At 35.6% G+C, this 19,362-nt stretch overlaps 4 protein-coding genes and 1 long non-coding RNA gene across 5 annotated transcripts; 3 read left to right on the top strand and 2 right to left on the bottom strand.

Moving 5' to 3' along the window:
• Positions 1-2,278: 2,278 nt before the first annotated feature.
• On the bottom strand, positions 2,279-5,136 carry LOC147490902 (uncharacterized). Its single transcript, XM_086565734.1, has 5 exons — positions 4,611-5,136; positions 4,458-4,530; positions 4,209-4,374; positions 3,611-3,652; positions 2,279-3,375 (listed from the first exon to the last, which is right to left on the bottom strand). The coding sequence occupies exons 1-5, from the start codon at positions 4,688-4,690 to the stop codon at positions 2,495-2,497; spliced, it is 1,242 nt and encodes a 413-aa protein (XP_086421860.1). The 5' UTR covers positions 4,691-5,136; the 3' UTR covers positions 2,279-2,494.
• Positions 5,137-5,279: 143 nt separating this feature from the next.
• Positions 5,280-7,303, top strand: LOC147490901 (uncharacterized). Its single transcript, XM_086565735.1, has 7 exons — positions 5,280-5,786; positions 5,902-5,994; positions 6,132-6,276; positions 6,376-6,486; positions 6,583-6,665; positions 6,802-6,856; positions 7,145-7,303. The coding sequence occupies exons 1-7, from the start codon at positions 5,424-5,426 to the stop codon at positions 7,234-7,236; spliced, it is 942 nt and encodes a 313-aa protein (XP_086421861.1). The 5' UTR covers positions 5,280-5,423; the 3' UTR covers positions 7,237-7,303.
• Positions 7,304-8,386: 1,083 nt separating this feature from the next.
• Positions 8,387-9,880, top strand: LOC147490900 (uncharacterized). Its single transcript, XR_015198477.1, has 2 exons — positions 8,387-8,901; positions 9,657-9,880. It is a non-coding gene; the product is annotated as an uncharacterized LOC147490900 (long non-coding RNA).
• Positions 9,881-10,759: 879 nt separating this feature from the next.
• LOC147490899 (uncharacterized) lies at positions 10,760-12,650 on the bottom strand. Its single transcript, XM_086567075.1, has 7 exons — positions 12,254-12,650; positions 12,007-12,099; positions 11,737-11,881; positions 11,531-11,641; positions 11,372-11,454; positions 11,199-11,256; positions 10,760-11,112 (listed from the first exon to the last, which is right to left on the bottom strand). The coding sequence occupies exons 1-7, from the start codon at positions 12,416-12,418 to the stop codon at positions 11,033-11,035; spliced, it is 735 nt and encodes a 244-aa protein (XP_086423201.1). The 5' UTR covers positions 12,419-12,650; the 3' UTR covers positions 10,760-11,032.
• Positions 12,651-13,875: 1,225 nt separating this feature from the next.
• Positions 13,876-18,943, top strand: LOC147490898 (uncharacterized). The gene is made up of 7 exons (XM_086566688.1): positions 13,876-14,528; positions 15,497-15,640; positions 16,282-16,354; positions 17,661-17,766; positions 17,858-17,954; positions 18,289-18,384; positions 18,460-18,943. Exons 1-7 carry the CDS (start codon positions 13,908-13,910, stop codon positions 18,601-18,603), a joined length of 1,281 nt encoding a protein of 426 aa, XP_086422814.1. The 5' UTR covers positions 13,876-13,907; the 3' UTR covers positions 18,604-18,943.
• Positions 18,944-19,362: the final 419 nt, after the last annotated feature.

The following is a 19,362-nucleotide window of genomic DNA, read 5'->3' as shown; positions in this document are numbered from 1 at the left end:
TTGGCTTTTCCTCCTTTTGTACTATTAAAAAAAAATCAATCTCGACATATGCATCATTGAAGTGCTTATCCACATTACTTTCCAATGATTGGTAAATGTGAACTTAGTCCAAACTGTTATAAATCACTTTTATATAGGTGTTCTAATTCTAGTCTTCTAAAATCTTTCTACCTGCAACTGACTTAGAAGTTTAACTTGTTCAATTCCATTCAATTACGCAACAATCATCTTGTAACAAACACATTCAATTAAGTCATACCATTAAATCAACAATCAAACACACTCAACATTCAAATAAATAAATAAACAAAAATAAAAATAAAACAATCTGACTAACCTGTGTTTTGCCCAATCAAGATTCAAGGTGATTGGATTTGTGATTAAGGATGCAAAAATTTCCTAGACAACGTATAATCCATTTAGCCACTTCAATGCCATGGCAATATGAAATCATGCATTCATGAAAATTTTCAATGATTTACAATGTCGAAATTGAAGGTTATGGGAAAAAAAAATGCTAACTTGATTGAACTTCCTAGAATGATGATTCTGTCATTGTGATTGGGGGTCTCATTTTTCTGTTTAGAAGAAAGAAAGTTTTGATTGAATCGATTTCAAAACCCCAAAACAAAAAAAAAAAAAAAAAAAAAAAACTTACAAATCATTGGACTGGCAAATTGTGAAAATAAATTTTGTTGATTATATTGCTTCCTTCTTCGTCCGTCAATGAGAGCTCTTTAATTTTGTTTTTTAGATGACAAGAGAGGGTTTTTCTCTTAGACTTTATTTATTTTTGTTTTTTTTCTTTTATCTATGGGGCGAACAATTAAAAAGAAAATGGCGTAGATTCCAATTTTCTATGCCGAACAATGACGTGTCACATTAGAGTAAAAAGGGAAATGACATGATTCAATGAAAGCATTCTCAACTACTTAGTATTAACTAGGCATGCAGCCCGACCTGTGGCCGGGCCTGTTATTCTTAAACCCATCATGTCTGGGCCTATATTTAAGGGAAGCACTTGGAAGTTTAACATATCCATATCCAATAAGTAATCCATATCCATATCTATTAACTAATACATATCCATATCCATATCCAATAACTAATACATATCAATTAACTAATCCATTATTTTTTAGAATTTGTTTTTTTTTTTATCCCATGCGTACATTTGAAATAATGAAATAATGCGTAGCTTTGTTTTTTGTTTTAGCATAACACATGAAAGGACAATTTTAATTTATATTAAATTAGAGAGCAGGCCAAATTCAGGGTTAGTTTGGTAAAAAGGCAAGTAATTATTTTTCAAATAGGGACTATTTTAAAAACTTTGCTGATGTGGCTCACTATGAGCATCTTGGGTATGCCGAACAATGACGTGTCACATTAGAGTAAAAAGGGAAATGACATGATTCAATGAAAGCATTCTCAACTACTTAGTATTAACTAGCCATGCAGACCGACTGTGGCGGGCTCTGTTATCTTAAACCCATCATGTCTGGGCTATATTTAAGGGAAGCACTTGGAAGTTTAACATATCCATATCCAATAAGTAATCCATATCCATATCTATTAACTAATACATATCCATATCCATATCCAATAACTAATACATATCAATTAACTAATCCATTATTTTTTTAGAATTTGTTTTTTTTTTCCCATGCGTTTGACATTTGAAATAATGAAATAATGCGTAGCTTTGTTTTTTGTTTTAGCATAACACATGAAAGGACAATTTTAATTTATATTAAATTAGAGAGCAGGCCAAATTCAGAGTTAATTTGGTAAAAAGGCAAGTAATTATTTTTCAAATAGGGACTATTTTAAAAACTTTGCGCATCTTGGGAGAAACGGATAGTAATATAGGTAGGATGTTCTTTGATATATCATCTCCCCATTATTATCCTAGTGCCCACAGCTTTAAGTCAAGGCAGTCTAATTTGGTGCACTTTTATTATTATTAATTTTCCTATAACGAAGCACTTCTAGTTTGGTACACTTTTAGTAAGGTGAATATGTTTGATCGCGTTGAATTAGTATGGCAAAATTGCATTTCTGCATAGAGCCAGGCTATCCCAAGGGATATATCCTCATAGGAACGAGCTATTTGGACCGTTTGATTATCTTTGTGGAGTTTCGTTTGGAGATTTATGTTCAAATAGTCAAATCTAAAGCCGAATTTAATTTAATTTTGCATCTCATGGAAAGCCATATTAATAAGTTCATTAGACACGGCAGTTCAAATACAACTGAAAATTCTAAAGCACACAACTTTAGAAAAGGGACTAAAATTTACTAAAACAAAACTATTGAAAATACGAAATAATTCAACTAAAGTTTTGATGCACAATTTCTTTCCTTCTGTTTGGTCGCTGATGCAAAACAAGGCTGATCGTAAGGTGTTTGGTAGCTTGGGACTTAGGGTATAGTAGTAAAACAAATGAAACAAGGCATGCCCTTAAAATATCACTCTTCTCTTCTAGAAAATTTACTGAACCTCCTCAATTAATATCTTCCCTTTGCTTTCCTTTGAGCTGACCTGCATAGCCTTTCTGCTTTCTCCTTGATTCGTAGCATCAATAGATTTCTTCTCCAAATCGATAATAGCCGCCAATGATGACCAAGCTTCACCAGATTTCTCATGAACCCAACACATCAGAAAATAAACTTTCCTAGTGGCAGGCTTAAGCTTACTTTTGATATCACTCTTCACTTTTCTTGGTTTTTCTAGATTGAGCTGCTCCTCAGCTGCCTGAATAAGTCTCTGTAAATCACAAAGCAAGCAAACAACAGCAGGTCCACCAAGGTTAAGCAGGCATGTGATGTCTTCTAAGAGACCCAACCCAAACCGCAAACCACCAGCGTGTCTGTAAGCTGGTGAGCATGTCTGCTCGAGGCAATATGATAGAGCATCAGACACACTCTCAGGCTGCCCACCTTCACCCAAGACATTTGACAGGCTTAGCAACACCATAGCAGCTCCCAAGGCATCAGAATGCCAATCCCCATTATAGAGACGAAGAGTAAAGCAGTAGCTGTACACAACATCAACCAAGTGAACAGATAGAAGTGGAGATGGATGTGTCGAAGTTAACTTGCAAATGGGTGGTATAGGAGTTTCCGGCCCAGCAGGGACATCACTGGAGTGACCACTCTCCATACTGTGTTGTGCTGGCATTGTTATATCTTTCTGGTGAACAGGCTGGACAAGCTGAGTTCCTACACTGCTGAGGGAAATTTTCCTTGCAGAAGGCTTCAACCACCATGGTTCCCAAGGCTCAATCAGTTTGCTCAGCTCACCTGACGCAATTGTGCTTTGAAACTTCTTCATTTCCTCTGCAGATAGGTCATCCAAACTGAATTGATTACCTGAAACAAATGTTATCAATGTTATTCAACCGACCTTCCAAATTCTTTTTAGCAGCTCGTGTGTAGGTAAAAAATAACAGCTAAATGAGCCATGCATGTAAAAATAATAGTGGTTTTGCACAATTGGATTTAAAACTAGAAAGTTTATTACACCTAAGGACCAAGAAGTATCTCCAAACAAAAAACAAAATATATGTCATGTAATCAAAGAAAGAAAGATGAGACCGAACTATACCTGATAAAATCTTTTGAATAGTCTCTTCAGAGAGCGTGGTACCTGCAAATGATCTTGGATTTAGTAAAAAAATTAACATGAAGGATTAGTAAGAAAATTAATACATCGCTCAGAGTCTTGAAAAAATTACGAATTCAACCCATTGAAGTAACAATGCATTTTTTGTTTCATATACAAAGTGTCAGGTACATGGCGCGAGAGTCTACAAGGGAACTAACAAAACTGTTATATGGGATTGGATTCTGACAGGTAAAGTGCATGAAACACAGATTGGAAAACCATATAGGAAAGTAAGATGCAACCAGTAACATCAGTAGTGATTTACAGTACGCAAAGATGGAAAATTACTGATCAATCAAAAGTCCGTCCGCCTCTCCATGTCAAGGAAAAACACCATACCTTTCTATTTCCACTTCTTTACAATTACTTCACTCACAGTACAATACAAAATCACTAGACTAATAAAATCTAGTGGATAGTAACACTGTAGTTCTTCAAGAATATCATAGTGAGGGCACAAATGATATTGGTAAGCAATTTATGTAAATAGAAAATGTAAGTTTCACAAACAGCAAGTGAGAAGCAATGTAGAGAATACCATCATCAACATCATCTTCATCCACGGGCTCATTCTCTTCCTCTGAATGAACCCGTTTGAGTATGTCTATCATCTTTTGTTTTGCTTCATCATTCGGTTGCATTTGCCCCAGCTGCTCCACAACATTTTCTCGCATGAACGATTCAGTACAACGAAGACTATGCGACTATACACATAAACATAACAAAAATAAAAAATATTATACAAGGTAAAAAAACACACACACATACAATTAAGTTCACTACTAACCTTATAGCATTCAAGGGAACAATACCGAGAATTACATCGAGGGCAAGTATAGTTTGAGAATTGCTTTTGACACCTGTGAAATGTAAACTATAACATCCATCAAAACCATTATGCAGAAACACACTGGGAAAAAAAAACAAGTACGCTACTTACACACGGCAAATAAGTCTAGTTGCTGATGATGCTGGGAATGATGTTGAAGTTTTTTCTGAAGTAACTATTTTCTCTTCCATTGAAATGTATATGCAAATTTATCATTCAGACATTTCATCAAACAACTAGTGGTTAGTATAAAAATTTAGAATACTGGCCCAAGGCCCAACACATTGATCAGCGTACGATATATATATTTTGTCGACATTCTACCACCGATATTTTCTGCCAAGACCTTATTAAGAACAATTTTGTGACTGCCTCATTACTTTTTTGTCAATCTAGGTAAGTACCGTGTTTTTTATTTTTTTATTGTAAGTTTGTGGTAAAACATTAATTCCAACTACAGTCATAACGTGTTTTACAAGCGTAGTCTTCTATATTTATTATAATTTTCATAATAATTTAATATAACGAACCGTTTATAGAACGGGTTCGAAAACTAGTAGTAGATTGATAGGTTTGTTGCGTGATGCGTCTGTCTTATTCATCATCAAAATCAGTATCCAATATATATTTTTTAGTTGCATGCACTTGTATTCTTCACACCCTAATTATTTTTTAAGAAATAGTTCAAGTATATGGAACTGCTTCAAGCATTGTATCTATTCTAGGCTTCTTGCAGTGTGCATGCAACTTCGAATTGAAGTACACTATTGTCTAGCTTGGATTATTAGTTACATATATATAGTTCTGTTGCTGCAGTAACGATTTTGTTATTAGTACCATGGTGGCAATGTACTTGTTTTCTAGAGATGTCCAATTTCTATTTTCTTCTGAGTGTAACAACATATATATACTATTTTACTCTACATGGATATACTATTTTTTATCTGGCTTCAAATTTTATGTTTTCTGTTTTATTCTAGAGTTAAAGGGAGCTGTAAGAAGATAGAGGAAGCTGTTACTGTAACTTTGCTGGAGAAAATGCCAAAGCATCGTAAGAGAATAAAGGAAAATGAAAGTGTGAGGGATGGTAAAAGGAGGAGGAAGATAAATGTAGATACGCGAACGCCAACAATAACTGAAGAACAGGAAGAGAATCTAACAGAAGAAGAACCTTTGGGAGAACAACATGAAGCAATTTCTGTAGCGACGCATACCCAAGATGTGAAGAAGGCTCACGTAACATTTATTCTTGAGAATGCTTCTCTTAAAAAAGGTGTTGTTGGGAAGGTAAAAAAAATTAGCGTGATTGTGTGTTTGTTTGATGAAGTGTTTTTGCTGTTCATAAATTTGCTACATACATAGTCCTTTATCGCCAAAATGTTTCATTGTTCGTTTGTTTTAGAGTACCAAGATTTTGAATTCGGATGAACATGCCAATTTTCTGCTCAAACAGAAAAAGAATCTAGATGATTTCAGGCCTGACATTCTTCACCGGGTTAGTAAATTCTGGATAACCGGACTCAACATATTTCCCTTCATTTTGATGACTTTCTTTCGAAATGATTATTCACTACTCACTAATCTGTATACTCAAGTAGTGATTTCTGTTGTCTTGTTGGATGTATAAAGCAGGCTCTCCTTGGAATATTTGATTCACCACTCAGCAAACTGGGTATGGTAGAAGCCGTCTATGTGAAAATTGATAATGGAGTCCTTTTTGAAGTTAAACCACACGTTCGAATACCTAGAACAATCAAGCGCTTTTATGGCCTCATGCGTGAGTTAATTCATATTTTACCTTTGCACATCTATTTTCATTTTCACTTGACATTATTAGTGCTTACTTTTAGTTCTTTCATGTTAATACTTTCCGCAGTTGAACTGTTACAGAAGTCACGTATAACTACTAATGATACACATGAAACGCTTCTTCGTGTTATTGAGCAACCTGTAACTCGACATTTACCTGCTAAGTCTCAGATAATAGGTGGGTGTTTTATACATTCATTATTCCCCTATTGTATTGAGGCTAGCTTAGAGAAATTTGGGCATGATTCCTAGTATGTTCTTGGTTGAATTTCAGGTCTATCCTATGGTTTGAAAAAACAGGTTAACTTGAAGGATTATATTGCTGCAGTTAGGGATGATGTCAATCTTGTCTTTGTGGTAAGTGGAAGTTTCAAAAAAATCTAGTATATCAAGAACTTCATCCTTTGTTTTCTATGGTCCGTATATTACTAAATGTTCTAAAATGTTCTAAGACAGAAGCGACCATTGAAGTTATTAATCTTTGTGTTATCAGGTTGGTGCACAGGGGAAAATTGACGACAGGCAGTATATAGATGATCTTATATGCGGTAACTACCTTTTCTCAACTAGTTAGTTACCTTTACCTTGATAAGTAAGTGGTTTCATGTCATACATCATGAAACTTATCTACATTAGCTCTTTTCTGGTAGCTGTTCTGATTTGTCTATCGTGCAGTTTGACATTATTAGTTGTCGCTCCATTCTTTTAGCTCTTTTGAATTATGCTGCTTATTATGTATCTATGTTTTACATTCTGTTTAGCTTGTTAGATAGCTAAGTTATAGTAGAATGCTGACATCCAGTACTGAACCATTTTTCTATTTTGGCTATTGGCAGTTGATGATAATCCAGTGAGTAGTCCCCGTTGTATAGGACTGATCTCTGAAGCGCTGGAGAAGAAATGGAATATTAGACCTAGCCTCTTGTAGATATACAACTATGTTTTACATATAAATCTGAATTGTTAAATTTTCGGTTGCCATCAAATTGCCCACTTCTACTTTTGCATTCCAGATAATTCAAATCTTAGAGCATATCTAGGTGATATTATAACCTGTCAAATTCTTCAAATTTGAAGAAAAACTTTGAAATTTCTCGGAATTCCATCTCTAGGTGGCCTCAAATTCGGTCGCATCACCTGTTTGTTCACATTCTTGTTCGCACAATTTGGATGCAGATGCAGAACGACATTGGTAATGTCGTGCGCCATTGCAAATGTCGCCCCAATTTTTTTTTTGACTTTGACCAGCACCACGCGCCAGTGGTACTGTCGCACGCCATTACTAATGTCGTGTGGTTTTTTTTTTTACTTTTGGAATGGTTGCGCGACACTCCTAATTTCGCGTGGGTTGTTTTGGAATTGTACATACAACACTCCAACTGTCACGCGACAGTGGTAATGTAGCGTGGGTTGTTTTTTGCTAATGGAATTTGTGACCACCTAAAGTTGGTCGAAATTTGCGACTAAATTCTCCAAATTTTTCCTTCAAATTTGAAGAGCATCTCTAGGCGGTGGTAGTATACTCTTCACATTTGAAAAAGAAATTTGTTGAAACTGGTCGCAAATTTTGACTAACTTTAAGTGGTCGCAAATATCGACTACAAATGCGATTGTAGACCCTACCACTCACGCCATTGGTATTGATGCGCGTCAGTACTATTGTCGCGTGACATTACCACTGTCGCTCCCAAGTTAAAAAAAAAAATCACCCGACATTCCCACTGTCGCACCAAATTGAAAAAGTAAAAAAAAAAACTCGCGGGACATTAGTAGTAGCGTGTGGCCCGTGATGTTGGTCAAAGTCAAATTGCCAAATTTGTGAACAGACAGGTGATGCAACTGAATATACTACCACCTAGAATTGGAATTCTGGAAAATTCAAAAAAATTTTTTGAATTTGAAGATTTTGACATGTGATACTACCCCTATAGATGCTATTAGCTTGGATCGAGTGGTCATTATAGTCCAAACTCCAAAGTAATACAAACTACCTAAATTTCGTAAGATTTCACAATACCGATTTTCTCGAAAGGACTGGAATTTGCGATATAAATATCGACATGTTTCATTGAGATTTTGAACTCTTGCTTGCTTAAACCCTTTGGCTTAAAAAACCAAAATCAAAACCCATCAATTTTTCAATCATGCAATTCTCAATTTTGAGACAAAGACTACGTCAATCTGCAATACCGATTTCTTCATTCCTCTCAAAAAAATCCATTTCCAATTCAATCCCATCACAAAAATTCACTTTCACAAATTACCACTCATTCACCTCAATTCCAAAACCCCACTTCCAAAGTTTCCGTAAATTTAGTGGTGAACCTGATCATAGTAAAGAAATAGATGAAATTAATTTGAAATTTGCAGAAGCTAGAGAAGAGATAGAGTCAGCTATGGAGTCCAAAGAGACTGTTTATTTCGATGAAGAGTCGGAAATGGCTCGAAGTGCAGTGAAAGAGGTGTTGGATTTGTTTAATGGGTTGTTGGAGAAACTGTCGGAGAAGGAAAAAGGAGTGGTGCAGAGAGCTATGGGTTTGAAGATTGAGCAATTGAAAGCTGAACTTGCTCAGCTGGATGAGTAATGAATTAGGTGAGCATTGTATACTTTTGTTATTTGTATAGTTTAAATAAATGCTTGGGGAGTTTCTACAAACAATTTAGTTTACTTAGATGAATATGTTTATATCAATTTGGTCTGAATGGTGTAAGGATTGTAACATTTTTCATTTGAAGTTGAAACCTCCACTGTGGGATAGAGAGACGCATTCCGGGGTAATGTACAATAGGTTGCTTGGATTAAACCTAACATGTTACTGTTAACGCAAAATGAGTGAGATGTAATCCTAATATGTGCGTGTTATAATTTATAATAACGGTCACCTAGCGAACTAGGTTATGGTGACATTCTAAACTGTCTGTTGGCAATCACTCACCATTTGGCTTGCCGAATAAGTTTTATTCGGTTTTTACCTAGGGTTGGAGGTTTTATTTGGGCTGATTCCTTGATATGATGCATATAGACCATTGATATTTACAAATAGAAGATTATCATCTTAGAATGAAACCAATAATGAAGAGATATGGTCACAAATCTCATAAACATTAAATTTCAGTGTAGAGCTTGTGTGGATGTTGATTAGAGAACCTCAAGGCAGTGCAGGATTTGGGCATGAATCATATTTGACGGGTACATTTGACCTGCATGAGGCACCTTATATAGAAATGTCTAGATTAAAACTGTAAAAGATATATAGGTACTATTCACTTTTCTTTTTCGCACTTCAGCTTGGTCTTATGTGAAAATGTTGAATTCAATACTAATCCTTTTTCTCTTGGCTGATGCAGTTATTAATTGTTGATTCAAGCATTCATGTGTGATGGGACACATTTGCCAAGATTTGGAGAAGAGAGACATTTTAACTGAGGACTCTTTTATTAGTTTTTAGAAAATCAGTTTGAATTTGTTATGATCTTTTCAGGACAATGAAACAGGTTGTTATGTGTTTGTGCGCCTGTGAATTTTGAACCGTAGTGATTTAAATAACTGCTGCGCATCAAATGTTTCGTTATCTGCCGTATGTCAACCGGACTCTAGCTTTTCCTATTACTGACGAGTCTGAGCTATATGCACTAAACAATGAGTTGAAGGATGCTTGACAAAGGAAACAAATTAAGATAAAATGAAGTGTTAACACCTAACAATTATTGAGGCGCTGCTATTCGACTCCTGTTTAACCATATAGCCAAAGTTGGACTAGATCCAAACTTTGATTGATTCGTTGTGTAGAATTTTCAGTGTAAAGTTGTACTAAAATGGGGATGTTTCAAGTTGTGGGTAGGTGTTTCTATCTTCAAATATCTTCCCAAAAAATATCCAAGTGCAGGTAAAACTCAGCAATGTTTGGAATGGCAGTTTAGTGTATACTCAATTCCAAGTAACTTCGTGCATGGAGAAACGCTTACTCTGCTTTAGTTGCTCAGGAGGGGGAAGGGTGTTAAGTGTTAACTGTTAAATAATCATGTCTTGACTAACAAAGACAAGATTGAAATTTAAGTACTTGAAACTTTGCAAAAGAGAGGTGAGACAGTAATACCTGTTTTCCATTTCTTGGATCCCGATACGAGAACTCTTTAATTCAAAAATAAGTTGGTCTGTTACGGGGTGTTGAAAATGAGATGAAAAAACTTTCCAGTGAATTTATCAGCAATGAAAAAACTACCATGACAGAACCAGAGCCTTAGAACCGCTTTTCTAACATGAATTTGGCAAAAGAAACTGTTCCTTCATACTAGAAATGATTATAACAGAGATAAATATCTGCATCATATTTTATTTTCTTCGCAGTGAAACATCAGTCAAGCGCTTATTGCGTTATCTAGGCACTTTGCCTGAGACTGCTTCATCTGAATGATTATCAAAAGGAGAAGAAGAGAATGACCCTACAACACATATATGATGTACCTTAGTAGGTGAACACCATAGAAATCCAGCATAATCATTTAGCTGATAGAAAATTAAAAGAATTCGAACAATCATGTAACTTCTGTTTACTAGTCATTTTTGGTACATCATTCAAATTATCTGTAACAAATTCCATTAAATATCCATGCTGTAAACGCATAAATTTTTCCTCATCTAATTTTGAACTCTATGATACACTTGCCACTTTGGTGCTAGATTAGGTCTTCCTGATATCAGCCAAATGTATAAATGCTACTAATCACTTCAGTTTCCATTTGTTCTCCACTGCGAAGCATATCTTTTGTGTACAAATTGCAGCACTCAAAGGAAAATTAGCAACTGCAAGAGAAAGAAGGGGAAAAAAAGAAAGTTAAAGAAGGATCCCTAGGTCTGTTAATACATTAGATTTCATATAATAATCTTACCTGATATAATATCATCTGCATAGTCGCAATCAATTTTACCATGCGCCATTGCTCCAACCTGAGTCCACATGTGACGTTTAGAAGCAAGTTAGTTATCAAAAAATTCCTTTTGTTATTCAAACATAAACAACCTAGTCTAGATTAATCATATATGACATTCAGGGTAAACATACCACAAAAACTAGGTTGACATCATCATTAACGGCACCAACGTATTCGTCCAAATCAACCACCTTGTTTGAGCTAAAGGAGAACCCTGAAACAGTCAGCATTCTTCTATGAGACACACTTGATATTGAAAGAACTGCTACAACTTCATAAACAATGCTCACCTATTTTGAGATAGTTGGCAGGTAAGTACTGCGATACAGGGTTCTTGACCAAGCGCAAAAGTGTCTCACGCGAGCCCTTGGCTTTGATACTGAACTTTTGAAGTAGTTCCACTGCAAACATTATTGTGAAAATGAAAACTTAAATATGTGAAAACATGATAAACTATACAAGAGTTATAAAGTGCTGAAAGCGGCCATCGACTTACACATCATAGAACAAAAACTGCCCTGTAAGTCCGGAATGCGAGTGTTGGGCTCAATCTTAATAAGTTCTCCTTCCTCGGTTTTGACATAGATGGCTTCTACCCTACCGGTCTTATAAAGCGTGCTATCCATTATTTCCAGGAGAGACTTAAAATGTCATGTAATCAAACAGAACCAACATGCCAAGATCAGAGTTCACAAGTAAAGGTTAATAATCACAAACTTATAAACGAAGAATATACCACAAAGCATTTCAAAGCAAATTCACTCACGTAAAATATAATGTCAGGTCTGTATTTATAAGGATCCATTTTCTTTCTTCGCAAAAAATTGGCATGGTCATCTGAGTTCAAAAGCTGGTACTTCTGAGACAATGATAATGGAAAATAACAAGTTACGCAAAATGAAAATTACAAAAGACAAGCATTACACAAAGTCCGATAATATGACAGATCAAAACCCTTTAAAAAAAAACTAATAACACACTCGAGCAAAGGAATAAAAAATGGCAATTGTTACCTTATCAACAAAAGCTGGTACTAAAGACGCCTTCTCGAAAACAAAGATGACCCCAGGTTTTTTACAATGACTTGTAGGAACCATCGGCATCTTAGGAAGTTCATTTGCAACTTCTTTGATTTTTATTTCATCCTCCTTTGGTATTGATGTCTCATTCTCTCGCATTTCTTCTTCTACTTTGCTACTGTCTACTCGCTTTCTGTCTTCTTAATGCTTTTAATGAGCTAGGAAGAGTATTTGGTACGAACAACAACACTACTTTAGTCCACTTCTCAGCAACAACTTACAGTTTTTGGTTCCCTGGTATGCTCCAACTTCCCTCTGTTCCTTTTTTAAGTAACTTAACATGAAACAATTCTCTAGATGAACAAAACTGAAGATTATCCGATATAGAACACTCATATCGATAAAATTATTTGAACCATTTACTCGAAAAATAGGAATCCCATCCCTTTTTTATCCAATGCGTCGAGACCTATGTATAAAGTAAACGTAATTTTTTGGATTTGAAGAAAAAAAAGAAACAACTTTGCCGATAATTACAGATTTTTTGTCTGGTCGGAAGAGTTCTCCGAATATTCTAGTCTTGGATCAAGTGAGAATGCATTGTAAAATGTCAATCCAAAAAATACCAAGAGTTCAACCAACTTACAAACGGACAAAATGCACATAAAAGAGGCATTTGGTGGATTACTAAACAAATAGGCAGTGAGGAGTTAATTAGCATTAAGAGGAACTGAACTTCCTGAGATGTCATTAGGTAGGAGACAGTAATTTAGGTTCCCGGCCTGAGATGAAATTAAAGTCATAATAAAAAAAATCTACATGTTCAACTTTTATAATGGCGAAGAGGCAATACTGGCAATATGATCTAAAAATTCTTAACTAACACTGGACACTTTGGACAGCCTACGGTGTATTAGTAAACTAAGTCTAGAAATTTTTTGGCCTTGTGAAAAAGCAGAGAAACAACATTGAATAAGATAGATGAATATGGACAAAAGAAACTTCCACATGCAAAAAATTAATATGAACAGATTACCACACAAGAATAAGTTCAGTGCTACGTTGAACGGCAAAGAGAGAGATATACTTGAACGGCAGACTCCGAGGGGTGGTTTCAAGGGTTGTTCCAACTTCCAAGTCTGTACTAAACTGGGCCTTTTTTTTAATTAAGTTCTACACTTCTACTTAAGAGCCCGAGCATATATCTTGGGCTTAATCACTCTCTCGGCTTCTCCCCTTATGCTAAATTACATCTGCGTGGTGCTTTTTTTTTCAAAGTGGTGTTTTTTATCAGGGGCAAATATGGTAGACGCCAAAGCATCAGGAAGAAAAAAAATTCTTTTGCAAATCTTGTGCAAAAAGAAACTCCAAATCGTGAAAACCAAGAATTCTATAATTAGATTAGATACAAAGTAAGGTTAAGAAAAAGGTTGTTAAAACCAAGAAGAATATGCTCCTTCCTCGTTTAAATCTGTCTCTATTCTTAGGTTTCAACTTTCCCTAGTGCTGTCTATTCTTAGGTTTTACCACTCTAATAAACTAATACAAAAAAAAAAAAAATGAAAAAAAGACTCCTAATAACTATAAATAGACAGTGAACCTAAACCAAGAAAGTGAAGAAACTAGGACCAAGCAAAAAAAAAAAAAAATGCCGAGCATTTATTGTCCGGGGCATTTAAAACTAATGAACATTTTCATTTTTTTCTTTTGTATTTCCGTAATGAAAAAAATAATAAAATATTTCGAACAAGGGTCTGTTTGGCGAGAGAGAGAAAAACACATTCTCTTCTCCACACCATTAATGGCTTCTCTAAATTCCATTTCCTCAAAACTCAATTCCCTTTTAAAACCAAACCCAACCTCCTCAAACATGAATTCAAGAACCCCGACCATTAAATTTTCTTCAAATTCACAAGAAAACAGTGCCCCATCCGACAAAAAGTCATTTGCAGTGGCAACTGGTGAATTGTTTCTTGGAATTGCTTCTAGGATTATAAGGAGGAGGAATTCTAGAGAAGTGCCTATTACTATGTTTAGTGAGATTGAGAATAATTTTGAGAAAGAGGATGTTTTTTCGAGGAAGAAGGTTGGGTTTGCGACAATTTTGGATGAGAATGAAGTTGTTTGGGAACAAGGGTTGAAAGATAGGGAGGCGGAGAAAGCGAGGAAGAAAGTTACTAGTCCTGGGTTTAGTTTTTCTGCTGCTGGCCTTTTGTTTCCTTATCATCTTGGTGTTGCTCATTTACTTATAGAAAAGGGGTATATCAAGGTAAACCAAAATTTTATATTATGGTTTATTAGTATACTTTGATAGAATTTCGATATAAGTCATACAGTGTTTCATAATATGGTTTTGGATTTGTGGAAAATTGGTTAGCCCTTATATTGGTTTGTACCATTTTTGGTAATAGAACCCGGGCGAGGTTTCAAGTCGTCTTGCCCTACATTTGGTTTTGCCAGAATGTGTTGCATAGTTGGGGGCGCTTGAATGCCAGTCAAGGGACTTTGTAGTATGCGGCATGGTGGTATGTTAAAATCTTTAAATGTGCAAGTTTGATAGTGGCTTTAGGTTTTGGTGTGATGGTTTGTGTAAGAATGAGAAAAGTATATGAGTGATCTTGGAGGGGGCACTCGTGTCTCGGGGTATATATTTTACTCTGGATATGGACATTGTGATGTGATTATTTACGTTGGAGGTTTGTTGTTGTTCTCTTTGTAAGCTGGGGATGGGCAGTAATCTAGCAAAAGACGAAGAGTAGGAGTGAGGCTAATTAGGACAAAATAAACAACAACAAAAAAAAATTGAATTGAAAATAGAAATTTGATTAACCAAGAGAAAGAAAAATGGCTTGATAAGTCATAACTCATAAGTGGATAGCTGGACATGTTTGAAGTACTATTGAAAAATCAAAACTAGAAGGTGATCTTTGTTAAAGTCAAGGAGTATGAAATAACATTATAAGATTTCTTTAGATCTTATTTCTTTCATTCTGACATTGTTTAAATGTTCAAACCTTTTTTTCCTGCACTAACTATCCCAACCTCCAAGGGTGGCTTTTGTGATTTACTCTGTCTTACAAAGGAATTTTTGGGGCTTTTTGTTGCTGCCAACAATTCTTTTTATTTTGTGTTTATTACCGTTTTTCATTAGCGAATGAGATGCTGATTACCAAAAAGTCGTAAGTGGTTAAGTGTTCTACCACTGCAAGTTTAATTAGTTTCTTCTCCACTATGTAGGACACTACACCATTAGCTGGATCATCAGCAGGTGCCATTGTCTGTGCCGTTATTGCCTCTGGAAGCAGCATGAAAGAGGCCCTTGAAGCTACCAAAGTTCTCGCTGAAGACTGTCGGCTTAGAGGGACTGCATTTCGCCTTGGGGTATATATAATACTAGATTATTGATTTCTTAAAATCTTGATTTTTCCTATCGAATATGGTCTGCCCTGGTATTAATGCATATCTAAAACTAGACTTATTTTTATTCTTGAAATTGTGTACCCAAGATCCCTCGGGTACATTATTTGTGTTAGCACCCTAACAGTGCATTTGATGCATATTTACCTGATTTTTCTTATACTGAGATGTTTGATGAATATTACTTTGAAATTACCAGATAAACTAAGATTTGTCCACGCAGTACCATTTCTTTGACCAGTCATAACTGATCTGTTGTTGTTTGCTTATAATTGCTAAAATGGTTCCTTTTAATGTTTGGTTTTGTGAGGCTAGTAAAACCTGAATGTTTGAACAGATTGTGTTGTGTTTTATTAAAAGACATTCGATCAGTCTAATTCAACACTAATTACTTGAAAGTTACAACTTTTCAGTTGTACATATTAATTCCTTTGGAAAAGGAGAATTTGTTCAAAAAGATATATGGGGTATCTAATTACAGAATCTATAATATAACCCATTTTTCTTTTTAATTCTTGCATATGACCATTTATACTTTGTGAATTATGGAGTCTAATTTTGCTTGTTTCAAAAGAGGGGTTCTTATATTTAATGTCCATTTGCAGGCTGTTCTAAGAGAACTTCTTGTGAAGTTCCTCCCTGATGATGTTCATACTAGGTCCAATGGAAGAGTTCGTGGTAAGCATGTTTTTTCTTTATAACTGTTGAACAAACATAAGGTATCTTTTTGATGTTTAATTGGTAACTGTCTTCTTAGAGGGAGAGAACTTAAATATCCTTCAATTGTACTTGACCTGTTATTCGTCTTCATTCTATTGGTCAAATGTTGTTGTTTGTCAAGTGTCACTGAGACTTTGAGCAGGGTCTGTTCCATAGGTTCTTACACTTTAACTTATAAAAAACAAGATTTGAGAAAATATTGGGTCTTGAAAGTTGAAAAGAATATGCATTTGCCTGTGTAACTTCTGGGAGGGAGGGGAGACTTTGTAAGAGGTTTGATGACTAGCTGTGATTCAAACCGGTATGGTTACGTGAGGAAACCATTTTATAAGAATGAGATTATGCTATACTAGCAATGAGTTCACACTGAGTGCTTCTCGGCACTTGCGATTAAAACAATGATTATTTGTTGGGGAAATTTCCCATTATCTTGAATTCTTGGAAATTGGGGCCAAGTTCCCTGCCCATATTTCAAAATCACGTCAACCTTTGTTTCGTGAACATATGGACGGAACACACAGCTATAGTCTGTTTCTGTATAATACGTAAGTTTTGCAACAAAATAACCCATATTCTTCATCATTCCCTTCTCCACTAAGAGGTTTTTGCCAATCAATAATTGCCATTGGTGAAAGGGGTAGAAAGACTTCAAGATCAACATGATAATAATGTCTAGCAAAGATTTGGCAGAAAAACTGATTGTAATTAGAGAATTCTGATCTAACAATCTTTAATGAGAAGTTTAGATAATACAATGTTTTTGATGGGCATCAGCTACAGTGAATTTCATCAGTCAATTGCGTATACAAACTCGAGACGAGTTCTTTTCAAACTGGGGAGAATGATGTAGAACATGAGTTCGTTTCTTTCAAGGTTCGGTGGTTAAGCCCATGAGTTCGTTTCTTTCAATCTACATTATTTGCAAATAATGTAGATTGAAGTGGCAGAAGCAACACTTAATCGAAGTTTACACTTTGTAAAACCCTAAAAGTCTCACTTTTATTGATAATCACTCAATAATTTATAACACACATAAACACTACTAAAACAACTCCCTGAAACCCTAACCATAAGCCCTTATTTATATTAATAATAATAAAGCAACAACTAAACTAGTGGGCTCACGGCCCAAGGGCTTGACCACCGAACCTTGAAAGAAACGAACTCATGTTCTACATCAGTTTTTGGTTGATTTCCCTTCATCTCAATGTTATTACCCTTGTTTGTATAACCCGGATCTTTGATAGTGTCGCTTGTCCTGTAGTTGCTGTAACCCAGATCCTTTGGAGGCCTAGGGGGTTGCTTGTCGATCAGTTTGATTCCAAGGAAGATCTAATAAATGCAGTTTTCACGTCATCCTTCATCCCGGGGTATATTGTATTTCCTTCATCTTTGAGCATGTATTGCTTACTTAATTGCAATACCTGTATCAAATGTTGTTAGCTAAAACTTCCTGTTTAGGTATCTTGCACCAAGGCCTGCAACACTCTTCCGCAATCGAGTTTGCATTGATGGAGGTGTGACATTGTTTATGCCACCAACATCTGCCTCTAAAACGGTATGATTTGAGTGTTTTTTCATGCAACATTATTTAGTCATCTGTCTTGCTAAAGACTGCTCACATTTAAGCTTGCACAGTTCCACCTAAATGACTAGAGCACGTCAATTTCTCTTTTCTGTTGATGTGAATGCTGAAGGCTTGTTTACCCTCGACATGTAACATATGAGTACCAAATTAATAATTAAATAGAGCATTGGTGGCATAGACACTGTCGTAATGAGCTTGAACATACACAACAGATTTACTTTGCATGCTTATTGGTGATTTTGTATCAGATAATTGTGTTATTTAAACGATGTTTTTTGATGACTTATATATATATCGTATGTAGGTCCGAGTTTGTGCTTTTCCGGCGGAACGATTGGGATTAGAAGGTATTGGTATCAGTCCAGATTGCAACCCCGAGAACAGAGCTAGCGCACGAGAGGTAAATCTTATTTGCCTTCAAACACTAGTCCCATTTCTGTGATCTTGATAACTAAGAAATGTCTAATGGTTCCAGCTTTTCAACTGGGCATTGGAGCCAGCAGAAGATCATGTTCTTGACAGACTTTTTGAGCTTGGATATCTGGATGCATCTGTATGGGCCGATCAAAATCCTGTGGAGGAGATAGTAACAGATGATACCACTCCTGGAACTACCTGAATCTCATTTTCCATCTTCTTATTTTTTTTCTTCACTGAAGATGGCCTACATGAAGATAGTAGATTGATGCCAACAAGGAATCCCTGTTGCACTTTTTGGTCCTTCGTGAATTATCGTAGAGATGTGAGCACATTGCCACCAGATTACATATTTAGTTCATGGGCGACCTACATACGGATTTGTTTTTGCGTTTGGGCCTTCCACTGAGCTGCTATAGAACCACTACAGCATTTGAATAGGTAGCATGCTGTTTGTATACAGAGCTGTGTATAGCATGTCAACGTTAACTGTACAAACTTAGATTATTAATGAAAATAGTAATATTTAGAACTTTCGAACATTTATGAGTTTATTCATTGTCCTTGTTATGTTGGTGTATTTTTTAGCCATGATTAGTTTTATAAATCAGACCATAGAAAAGAACTTTTAAATGTTATAGTTTAGCCCTTTATTAGAGATTGATTTGTTTCATTTTCTGATTAGTGAGTTAACCATGTTATTAGAATTACCTCTGTGACCTACCGGAAACTATGCGCCATGAGAAAAAAAAAAAAAAGTGGGGAGCATTTAACCATTAACCATCCTTGAACACAAATGTGTGGTGTTTATCATGGAAGCGACTCTTGGTGGTCCAATCCATTTTACTTGCCTTTATCAACAGATCGTGTTGTGTCTTGCACCAACCAAGAGGACTTGATGCATCGATACGTTGTTCTCGTTATAATGAGTTTGTTGCCTATGTACATATGCTTATTCAAT

This window comes from Coptis chinensis, chromosome 6 (genome assembly GCF_015680905.1).
Source record: "Coptis chinensis isolate HL-2020 chromosome 6, ASM1568090v1, whole genome shotgun sequence".
NCBI lineage: Eukaryota > Viridiplantae > Streptophyta > Magnoliopsida > Ranunculales > Ranunculaceae > Coptis > Coptis chinensis.
Note: the sequence above shows the minus strand (reverse complement) of the source record. Positions and strands in the feature narration are given on the sequence as shown.

Bases quoted from the DNA above. Each gene is read 5' to 3' on its own strand.
- LOC147490898 (XM_086566688.1), top strand. From the start codon at position 13,908: ATGCCGAGCATTTATTGTCCGGGGCATTTAAAACTAATGAACATTTTC. The intron at 14,529-15,496 runs GTAAACCAAAAT...TCCACTATGTAG, and splicing joins TAGAAAAGGGGTATATCAAG to GACACTACACCATTAGCTGG. The intron at 18,385-18,459 runs GTAAATCTTATT...TAATGGTTCCAG, and splicing joins ACAGAGCTAGCGCACGAGAG to CTTTTCAACTGGGCATTGGA.
- LOC147490901 (XM_086565735.1), top strand. From the start codon at position 5,424: ATGGATATACTATTTTTTATCTGGCTTCAAATTTTATGTTTTCTGTTT. The intron at 6,666-6,801 runs GTAAGTGGAAGT...TTGTGTTATCAG, and splicing joins ATGTCAATCTTGTCTTTGTG to GTTGGTGCACAGGGGAAAAT. The intron at 6,857-7,144 runs GTAACTACCTTT...GGCTATTGGCAG, and splicing joins TATAGATGATCTTATATGCG to TTGATGATAATCCAGTGAGT.
- LOC147490902 (XM_086565734.1), bottom strand. From the start codon at position 4,690: ATGGAAGAGAAAATAGTTACTTCAGAAAAAACTTCAACATCATTCCCA. The intron at 3,653-4,208 runs GTATTCTCTACA...GATCATTTGCAG, and splicing joins TGAAGATGATGTTGATGATG to GTACCACGCTCTCTGAAGAG. The intron at 3,376-3,610 runs GTATAGTTCGGT...CATTTGTTTCAG, and splicing joins TATTCAAAAGATTTTATCAG to GTAATCAATTCAGTTTGGAT.
- LOC147490899 (XM_086567075.1), bottom strand. From the start codon at position 12,418: ATGCGAGAGAATGAGACATCAATACCAAAGGAGGATGAAATAAAAATC. The intron at 12,100-12,253 runs GTAACAATTGCC...TCATTGTCTCAG, and splicing joins TACCAGCTTTTGTTGATAAG to AAGTACCAGCTTTTGAACTC. The intron at 11,642-11,736 runs GTAAGTCGATGG...TAATGTTTGCAG, and splicing joins CAGTTTTTGTTCTATGATGT to TGGAACTACTTCAAAAGTTC.